Source organism: Rattus norvegicus, chromosome 4 (genome assembly GCF_021556685.1).
Source record: "Rattus norvegicus strain SHRSP/BbbUtx chromosome 4, alternate assembly SHRSP_T2T, whole genome shotgun sequence".
NCBI classification, from domain to species: Eukaryota; Metazoa; Chordata; class Mammalia; order Rodentia; family Muridae; genus Rattus; species Rattus norvegicus.
The window spans coordinates 167,680,901-167,691,743 of record NC_141537.1 but is presented as its reverse complement, the minus strand read 5'-3'; the positions used below and the strand labels follow the sequence as shown (position 1 = coordinate 167,691,743).

General features: G+C 38.6%; 1 protein-coding gene across 2 annotated transcripts; it reads right to left on the bottom strand.

Annotated features, from left to right (window-relative positions):
* Positions 1 to 6,111: 6,111 nt before the first annotated feature.
* On the bottom strand, positions 6,112 to 9,770 carry Prp2 (proline rich protein 2). Of its 2 annotated transcripts, NM_001013211.2 has the most exon segments (4): positions 6,112 to 6,821; positions 7,246 to 7,553; positions 7,635 to 8,015; positions 9,679 to 9,770. In NM_001013211.2, coding segments are annotated over 3 exon segments (729 nt in total). In that variant the 5' UTR covers positions 9,737 to 9,770; the 3' UTR covers positions 6,112 to 6,821; positions 7,246 to 7,263.
* Between the last annotated feature and the right edge of the window lie 1,073 nt (positions 9,771 to 10,843).

Genomic DNA, 10,843 nt, shown 5'->3' with positions numbered 1-10,843 from the left:
CTTGTTTTTAAAAGCTGAATTGCATTCCATTGTGTGAATGAACCAGCTTTTCTTTATCAATTCTTTGGTTGAAGGATATTTGTGTTCTTTCCAGCTTCTGGCTGTTACAAATAGGGCATTCTCAAAAGGGAAAAAACACAAAAATTTGAATTTCATTCAATTCTATATCCAAAAGGAAAAACTAATAAATAATTGCTATTTGTATTTTGGAATACATTTCATTCACAGCTATGATAGGATATAATATACAATCAATCAAGATGTATGAAAACAAAAAAAAAAATGAATCCAAAACCAAAGATGCTGTATTTCACATTATTATGTTTCATGGTATCCTAGAATAAGACACCCTGGTTTTCTGAGTATTACAACTGCTTAATTTGCAAATCTATCCCTTCATGCATTTTCTCTGAAATATTTATTATTATTTCATAGTGAGCTGTGATTTCATTAACTTGTATTATTGTTCCTTCTGGTAATTACAGTAATTACCAGAGCAAATTCAAAATCAAGCATGTTTTATTTAAAACAAATTTGGGAGCTTATTTAGAGTTTTTCGACTACTAGAAAAATATTTCTCTGTAAAAAGAAGCATAATAGGTTAATTAAAGGTATTTTCCAGAACTGGAGAGATTGTTTAGTGGTTAAGATCACTGGCTACTCTTCCAAAGGTCATGAATTCAATTCCCAGCATTACATGGTAGCTCACAACAAAATGCACTTAGATCTGATGCACTCTTCTGGTGTGCCAAGAATAGTGTGGTCATATACATAAGATAAAGACACTTTTAAAAAGCCTTTAAAGATTATTTTACAATGTAAATTTTACATGAAGAAATTGAAACTTCTGTTTTGTCTATTTAGATAATAATAAAAATACAATTTTGGATATGAATGATTTCTGATTAGCTCATACATTTGGATGCTTGAGTCCAAGCTTGTGGTGAAGGCTCTATCTGGACAGACCATGACAAACACAGATTGAGAATGGCAATCTAGTCAATGCCAAGAGGTTGTACTTTTTACCCTTCAACTCTTATTAAGTTATTTGCAGCTCCTTCTGCCCGATTCTTACTCAGCCAACTTTTCTCATTGCCTTGCTTAATAAAGGATCATTTTGCACTTGGTTTTGTTCTTGGATATTGGTTTTTGTGTGTGGTCTGAGTATAATCTGGGGTCCAGCATGAAACATCATATATTATGCCTGTATCTTTAATATTATGCCACTGTTATGGAAAAAGAACCACGATTGTATGCTAGGCATCCATTGTGGTACATCCTAGCAAATTTTCTTTGACTCCACCCTCTAGAAATAAAGGTCCCTGTAACACAAATTCAGTAGCTGTACCCTTTCAAACATGTACAACCATAACTATCTACTTGTCATGATATGACTGCTTATGTTACTTCTATAACTTGCTTATGGAGATAACAAAAATTTGTTTTCAGTTAACTTAATCACTTTGCTTGGGAGAATATAACAAATTCACTTGCTTGGATAGATATTAAAAATCCTCCCGTGATTTTACCTTTCAAAGTATTTCCTCAAAAACCCTGTTCATGACAAAATTGCTTCAGAATTTGTTCTTCCTGCTAGCAGGTAATCAGCAAATCTTTAAATAAAGTTGGATTGAGTATATAGTCTTTTCTTTGTCATCACAAATTCCATAACACTGCAGCTTGGATTTGTCCTTCACAACATGCCTCTTGACCCATTCCCCTATTTTGTAACCCAGTTATGAATATTTTGACCTACTAAGATGCAATATTTTATATCCAACAGTAGATGACTGATAAACACCCTTCTTTTTGGACTAAAGAGTCATAGGATTATATCATTGAGCATGTGATATCCTTGCTCTGCTCTGTTAGACTATGGAGCCTTTACTCTATGATGATCTCTTGGTTATTGTGGACTCCCTTGAACGGCAGCAGGTTCTTTAATTAAATTCCTTTCAGTTTGGCTTAGTTGGAAGTTCTCTTTCACTTTTGGTGACCACACAGTCAGTACTCAGTTTTCTTCTGTTCCTGGTAGACAGAAACTCTTAAAACAGGTCATCCATTTATCCTGAGATGATCCTTGAGCTTAAGTGATGACATATTCCTCTCAAAAGTCTTCACAAGGCTCTGGATCCTGACCCAAGGACACCATTAGACAAGGAATTATGCTTTCTCCATTCCTAATGAAAACTCCAACACAAACTAAAAACTACTAAAGTTGTCCTTAAACTTCTTAAAGCCAAAAAAGAAAAAAAAAATAAGAAGGGAAGAAAAGGAAAGAAACATCAAGTTGTACAACTTTCTGGGCCTAGTGGCTGAATAAAGGAGACATAGCAACCATATTTCTTTCTTCCTTGCTTTTTTTTTTTTTTGATCTTTATTAACTTGGGCATTTCTTATTTACATTTTGATTGTTATTCCCTTTCCCGGTTTCCAGGCCAACATCCCCCTAACCCCTTCCACTCCCCTACTCTGTGGGTGTTCCCCTCCCCATCCTCCCCCTATTACCACCCTCCCACACAACAATCACGTGCACTGGGGCTTCAGTCTTTGCAGAACCAAGGGCTTCCCCTTTGACTGCTGCTCTTACTAAGCTATTCATTGCTACCTATGAGGTTGGAGCCCAGGGTCAGGCCAGGTATAGTCTTTGGGTAGTGTCTTAGTCCCTGGAAGCTCTGGTTGGTTGGGATTGTTGTTCATATGGTGTCTCAAGCCCCTTAAAGCTCTTTCAGTCCTTTCTAAGATTCATTCAACAGGGTCGTGTTCTCAGATCAGAGGTTTAATGATGGCATTCACCTATGTATTTACTGTATTCTGGCTGTGTCTCTCAGGAGAGATCTACATCCAGTTCCTGTCAGCCTGCACTTCTTTGCTTCATCCATCTTATCTAATTGGGTGGCTGTATATGTATGGGCCACACGTGGGGCAGGCTCTGAATGGGTGTTCCTTCTGTGTCTGTTTTAATCTTTGCCTCTCTATTCCCTGCCAAGGGTATTCTTGTTCCCCTTTTAAAGAAGGAGTGAAGCATTCGCATTTTGGTCATCCTTCTTGAGTTTCATGTGTTCTGTGCATCTAGGGTAATTCGAGTGAGCTAATATCCACTATTCAATGAGTGCATACCATGTGTGTTTTTCTGTGATTGGGTTACCTCACTCAGGATGATATTTTCCATTTCCATTCCTTTGCCTATGAATTTCATAAGGTCATTGTTTCTGATAGCTGAGTAATATTCCATTGTGTAGATGTACCACATTTTCTGTATCCATTCCTCTGTTGAAGGGCATCTGGGTTCTTTCCAGCTTCTGGCTATTCTAAATAAGGCTGCTATGAGCATAGTGGAGCACGTTTCTTTTTTATATGTTGGAACATCTTTTGGGTATATGCCCAACAGAGGTATAGCTGGGTCCTCAGGTAGTTCAATATCCAATTTTCTGAAGAAACTCCAGACTGATTTCCAGAATGGTTGTACCAGTCTGCAATCCCAGCAACAATGGAGGAGTTGTTCCTCTTTCTCCACATCCTCGCCAGCATTTGCTGTCACCTGAGTTTTTGATCTTTGCCATTCTCACTGGTGTGAGGTGAAATCTCAGGGTTGATTTGATTTGCATTTCCCTTATGACTAAAGATGTTGAACATTTCTTTAGGTGTTTCTCAGCCATTCGGCATTCCTCAGCTGTGAATTCTTTGTTTAGCTCTGAACCCCATTTTTAATAGGTTTATTTGTCTCCCTGTAGTCTAACTTCATGAGTTCTTTGTATATTTTGGATATAAGGCCTCTATCAGTTGTAGGATTGGTAAAGATCTTTTCCCAGTCTGTTGGTTGACGTTTTGTCCTATCAACAGTTTCCTTTGCCTTACAGAAGCTTTGCAGTTTTATGAGATCCCATTTGTCGATTCTTGTTCTTAGAGCAGAAGCCATTGATGTTTTGTTCAGGAAATTTTCTCCAGTGCCAATGTGTTTGAGATTGTCCCACCACTTTTTCTTCTATTAGTTTGAGTGTATCTGGTTTGATGTAAAAGTCCTTGATCCACTTGGATTTAAGCTTTGTACAGGGTGATAAGCATGGATCAATCTGCATTCCTCTACATGCTGACCTCTAGTTGAACCATCACCAGTTGCTGAAAATGCTATATTTTTTCCATTGGATTGTTTTGGTTCCTTTGTCAAAAATCAAGTGACCATAGGTGTGTGGGTTCATTTCTGGGTCTTCAATTCTATTCCAGTGGTCTATCTGTCTGTCTCTATACCAATACCATGCAGTTTTTATCACTATTGCTCTGTAATACTGCTTGAGTTCAGGGATAGTGATTCCCCCAGAAGTCCATTTACTGTTGAGGATAGTTTTAGTTATCTGGGTTTTTTGCAAACACATTTCTTATTGAGAAGCTTTCTAGGAAAGACTGTGGCTAGCCGGTGTCCTTCCTGTATGTGACCCACCTTTTCCAATAGACCAACATGGGTGAGCTCTGTGGCAAGACCCCAAAGAGATTTAATTTCAGGATTATTGCAGCTGGTTTGTATTTTCTGTTGTTGTTATTATATTAATATAATAATCCATAGGCATTAGTTCACACTATTGAGCTTATTTCCTACATATAAATGAACTTTCATGAATAATGCTGCTGAGATAAATTAAAGACTTTATTAAATTCCTAATTGAAGTCAAATAATCTAAAAAGTTTAAATTCTGGTTTTATTTGTTTTGCTAGAAAGATGTAATAATGTTAGAGTCAAGAATAGAATGTGCACTCTACTGATAATAGTAAAGGTTACATGATAAGAAACACAATGAGTTTCAACAATCACACTAAAATGAAAAATAGGCTTGAAAAAAATGTATTCACAGAAAAACAATGTGACCGATGGATGAAGTCATAGGTATGTAGTATGGTGAAACAAGGTCATATGTAACTGTTGTATTGACCATATAATGAGCTTATAGAATGAACCCTTGCTTTGGATTAATATCAAAATACTTTCATAATTCCTATTTTGTGTAACATTTTGTATATGAGATTATTTTCTAAGACCATTTGTATATGAAATGGACAGAGAAAAGAAATAAGGATAATGAGTTGTTTGTGGAGTGTTTGCCCGATTCTTTTTTTTTTTTTTTTTTTGGTTCTTTTTTTTCGGAGCTGGGGACCGAACCCAGGGCCTTGTGCTTCCTAGGCAAGCGCTCTACCACTAAGCTAAATCCCCAACCCCCCGATTCTTTTATCCATGCATCTATTCACAGGTTTTTCTGTCTGACTCTGTGTGTATGTATGTATGTATGTATGTACACTTAAGAGTTATAATAGTTCATATTTTCTTGTCAGGAATTCTCTTCAGCCTGAGATAATTAATTTATGTTCTGTCAGTAGTATTGACTCCATTAAATGCTTGATCCTTTCTGCATCCCATCTAATGCCTTCCAAACATGTTAGCCTATATAGTTCAAGAAAGTCACTGTCACTTTTGTTCTCTGTGAAGTCCAACATATCCACTTGTCCCTACCTTCCTCATTCTGGACATTCTGTTGTTTTGCTTGTATCTGTGCCAGTGCCTGTGCATGCACTTGCCTCTTTCTCAGTCCTGCTTGTCCTGCCGTTTCTTCCACCAATTTCTCAAAAATTTCCCATACATTTCAGCTGGCCATTCAAACTTCTGTTAAAGCTCTGCAGAACACAGTGACTGACAGACTGACCTCTACTCTGTAGCCTTCCACTAGTGCATCTATGTTTGCAGACACAACAGCAGAATTCAGGCCAGCCATTCCTGACCCTTGTCATGTTTAGCACTGCCCCTGCAGCCTGCACTGTTACACATTCACCCCTGAACCAAAAGCCTATACTGGCTGGTTTTCTGTGTCTACTTGACATATGCTGGAGTTATTGTTATTATAAAAACAAAGGAACCTCCACTGAGGAAATGTCTCAATGAGATCCAGCTATAAGGCATTTTCTCAATCAGGGATCAATAGTTGCAGGGTCTACCATGAGTGGTGCCATCCTTGGGCTGGTAGTCTTTGGTTCTATAAGAGTCCAAGCTGAACCAGTCTGGGGAAGCTAGGCAGTAACTAACATCCTCCATGTCCTCTGCATCAGCTCATGCTTTCTGACCTGCTTGAATTCAGTCCTAATTTCCTTTGGTTGTGAGCAGAAATGTGGAATTGTAAGGTGAATATGTCCTTTCCACTCCAACTTGCTTCTTGGCCATGATGTTTTGTAGAGGACATGAAACCATGAGTAAGACAACACAAGGGTGCAGCCATGTCTTGAAAACTCTGCTATCTACCTTGGATGACCTATAGCCACTGCAGACCAGTATATCAGTGATTATAGCCTATCAGCCTACTACTTCTTCCAAAGATGTTTGGTCATTCCTCCCTTTCTCTGAGACACACTGGTGCCCCAGGACACATCCATATGCACCACGACCCTTTGCCTTGGCATTTGGTTCATAGCTGCTTGACCTTGCACCCCAGATTAGGCAAAGCAACACCCAAACACCCATTTTCAGAGATAGATACTACACAACACTGGGAAGAGAGTGTCTGCTTTATGACTCAGGCAGAAACACAGCAGTAAAAGACCTGGTACCTGGTAACTGGCTTATGGACAGTTGCTGGGAGAAATTACAGGCTGAAGCCCTGAGAGAATATGGGTGATTTTAGGTAATTGTGAGTCCTGATATTGCAGGAGGAAGAAGACCAAGAAAGAAATACACCAATCAGAAGTTGCATGCTGATCATTTTATTAATGCAGTGAATGAAGATCCAGTTCTCATCCTGTGGTGGCAGTGGAAGAAGAGTGTGAGGGAACCACTTTCTTAGTTTCTGAAATTCAAAAGAAAAAAGATCACAAAGGCAGGGTATAGAGAGAACATGATATGTCAATCATAAGAATTTAGTTTGTGGTAAAAAGAAAGAAAAATAAGAACAAAGAACATGATGAGATCTGTGTATCCTTTTGCATACATGAATCCCATAAAGGAGGAAAAGTACCTTAGGAAGAAAACGGGTCTTCTTGCCAGAAGGAGGTAATTAATAAAATAATTGTTGAAAACCAAATGAGGAGGATATATTCCTCCAAAAGCATATATTCTCTCATGAAAAGATCATTCAATAGTTAATAAAAATATTTGATATTGGGTCCAGGACAATGTTATTACTACATATTTAAGTTGTATACTTTAAATAATGTGAAATATAGAAGAGTTCTGCTCCCTGCCACCCACCAGGGCATTAACATGAAACATACCTTTCACTGATATCTGGTTTACTGAGGTCCCTGAGGTCTGCCAGACTGGGGACCTTGTGGAGGGCCTTGTTGGTTTCCAGGCTGAGGAGGTCTCTGTTGGGGGCGTCCTGGTGGGGGTGGGCCTTGAGGAGGTCTCTGCTGTGGGCCTCCTGGTGGGGGTGGGCCTTGAGGAGGTCTTTGCTGAGGGCCTCCTGGTGGGGGTGGACCTTGACGTCCCTGCTGTGGACCTCCTGGTGGGGGTGGGCCTTGAGGTCCCTGCTGTGGACCTCCTGGTGGGGGTGGACCTTGAGGGGGGCTCTGCTGTGGACCTCCTGGTGGGGGTGGGCCTTGAGGTCCCTGCTGTGGACCTCCTGGTGGGGGTGGACCTTGAGGGGGGCTCTGCTGTGGACCTCCTGGTGGGGGTGGACCTTGAGGTCCCTGCTGTGGGCCTCCTGGTGGGGGTGGGCCTTGAGGTCCCTGCTGTGGGCCTCCTGGTGGGGGTGGGCCTTGAGGTCTCTGCTGTGGGCCTCCTGGTGGGGGTGGGCCTTGAGGTCCCTGCTGTGGGCCTCCTGGTGGGGGTGGGCCTTGAGGTCTCTGCTGTGGGCCTCCTGGTGGGGGTGGGCCTTGAGGTTTCTGCTGTGGACCTCCTGGTGGGGGTGGGCCTTGAGGAGGTCTCTGCTGTGGGCCTCCTTTTGGTGGTGGGCCTTGCTGGTTCCTATTACCAGGTGGTCTTGGTAGGAATCCTGAAGGTGGTGGCCTCTGATTGGGGACCTGGTTTAGGTTCTGAAGTTCTGAGTGATAAAAGCAAATGACATATGAGCTTAGATATACTGGACTTTTTTATTTCAATGACTTTTTCACACAGCATTTTTTCTAGATAGCACTTGTTTATAGTTTCATGAAAAGTTCATGTTAAACATGGTCTTTTGGTCACATGCAAGTACACATAATTCAGTTTCAAGAGTATTCATGATCATTTTTCTCAGACAAAATAAAACAAGTAAATTAGCTCACATATGGAGATTTCACTGACTATTATATTTTGGGGGAAATTGACTTTGGGAATCCAGATCAAATCAATATGTGTCATGGTAAAAATTCAACCAAGCAGATAGCTCTGAAAATTGGCCCTGCTGTTGATGAATATTATGAGGGGAAGACAAGTCTAAAAATTACCAACCATACAGTATTCACTGAACAAATTCATCAGAGGTTATAATCAATAGGCTCAATACATTTCTTTGAGTATAGAGTCACAAAGAAAAGAGACATTTGAAAAGAGAAAAGTACATTTGAGTACTTTTTTTCTGTTGAAATCAACTGAAATACAGGCAACAAGGGTTTGGAAGAAGACATTGAGGAACTCCTCTTTCCATAGAGTAGTCAAAATAGGGACACTGAAACTAAGTTTTATTTGCAAGCAACTACTTCTCTGTTGTAGTAAATTGCTTTTTTTCTCAGGTAATTCAGACCTCTAGTTTATTTTAATTTACTGCATTACCCTAGAGTGTTCATCATTATCGTATTTGGAGAATGTTTGTCTGAACCTTTGTGAAACTTACATTTATTAATTCATAAAAGCCAAAATAACAATAAAGTGTAGAATTATAAAACATCCTGCTTACTAAAGATACATAAGAATTTTAAAGATTATTTGTATTTGCTTGATGTAATTGGGAAAGAGTGTTCAGAGATGGCCATTGTGAAGCAAAACAAAGGACAGATTCAAAAGTGAGTTCACAAAAACAACTAGCAATTTACAGGTGGCAGGTGATTTTAGCTACAATCTCTCATTTCCTGATAATTTATAAACACCGTTAGGAAAATGAGCAGCTAGCAGTAATTTGAAGCGTCTCTGGTAAATATATTTTGAGTGTCTACCAGTAAGTAACAAAATAAAAGTCTCTTGGTTGTCACTATTTTACATAGAATCTTTCTGCATACACTGATAAGCCATGTATGTATAAGAATGTTTGTATATTCTACCTCTATGCAATCTCTTCCTTATTTAATTCTTATCTTCTACCTTTCTGACTTCTCAAAGTAAGGGAATATAAATAAACATTTGAATAAATAATTAAAAACACACTGATAATATATTGGAATTTTGAATGAGTATGGAAAAATGAAAATTCAGAAGATGTTATTCTTTTCTGTGTAATAGATGTAATAGGTTTTACTTCATCTCCTATTCTTTAAATGGTTCTTTCATGGGTATTTCTGCCACCTTTACTTAGTAAATAGTATAGCAACATTACACACATATGTAGTGTATTTTAACTATAACAGTGTCCTCAAATCCAAGACTATCCATTTTTAAAAACTAAAGCACTGTGTGGTCTTATTTATCTTTCATCTCCTGTCCTCTGTCTCATCTCTCTCCTACCTTGCAGTATTTTCTCTTATTATTTAAGAAGAGCCACAGCACCAACACCCATATTCTCATACCTTCACCTGGTTCCTGAGCAAAGCTCAGGCCCAGCAGGACCATTGTGAGGAGGGCCACCAGCATCTTGGAAGAGGCTCTGTAGTTTCTCCCAAATCTGTGCTGGAAGAAGCAAGGCACTGCCTTTATAACTAGAAGCAGAAGAATGGCACCTTTGAATTCCATACTATTATTTTATACTTAACAGAGCAGGAAATCTTGCATCCTTTACTCCACACTGGGACTTTTGCCCAGCAGGATGAGGTAAGGAAAAGTTGCCAGTATGCCTTTTCTAAATGGTTCAACAATGATTAGAGTAAATTTGAATAAAATCATGTGTAAGAAAATAGCCCATATATTGATACATACAATTGATTGATAAATACAATCGTTATATAAATATTGCATTCTACTTGCTAATATTTTCTGTGTATCACTGTGCATTTGGATAGGATTAGTGTGTGTTCACACATGTTTGTATTATCAGTAATTATTTCCATTGAAACTGAAGGTAATAAATTTCTTTGATCAATAGTACAGCTTAAACACTGTCACTTCTGTGTGACTTTATATGTTCTATTGTTAAGAATGATGATGTTATTCTTTTACAAATTTCAATCATGACAAATCACTTCAAACCCCTAGAATACATAGCATCAGTTGCCACTATTCTCTTGAAGTAACCGAATAACAGCAACATTGGCTAGAAAAACATGTGACCTATTACATCAATAAAATCCCAGCAAATGTAGTCTCAAAACACATATGGGATTTACCTGTGTTAGTATCAAGGAATCTGTAATTCCTTGATAAGTTGCTTGACTATTTTATATTTCAAAGGTCCATGGACAGCTCCATATTTTAAATCATTCTATTTAAGTTGTTTAAGGCAAGAATTATAGAGCTGAACATGAGAGCAGCTTTCTTGTCCCCTCAATGGGACAAATGTATACAGTTACCTTTATCTTAAATGTCAGTAATAGGCTCAGGCCTCAGGATGTCATTCACCACAGGTTTTCTTTAATTTGTGACAACACATTCTCTCAAGATTCTCTTTCTGAATATATTTCCTTTTCATTTTGTGAGGACTCAGTCCTTATTTTTATATTTTGTCTTATTCGTGGACAATTTTCAGAGACCTAAAGAGAATCTTTAACATTTTATTCACATTAAGCCTATTGAAAATAAGGGCTG

Excerpts from the sequence above, each read along its gene's own strand:
- Prp2 (XM_087658278.1), bottom strand. The coding sequence starts at position 9,736 with ATGCTGGTGGCCCTCCTCACAATGGTCCTGCTGGGCCTGAGCTTTGCT. Across the intron at positions 8,016-9,672 it reads TGCTCAGGAACCAGGTGAAG|AACTTCAGAACCTAAACCAG; the intron begins GTATGAGAATAT and ends TTTATCACTCAG.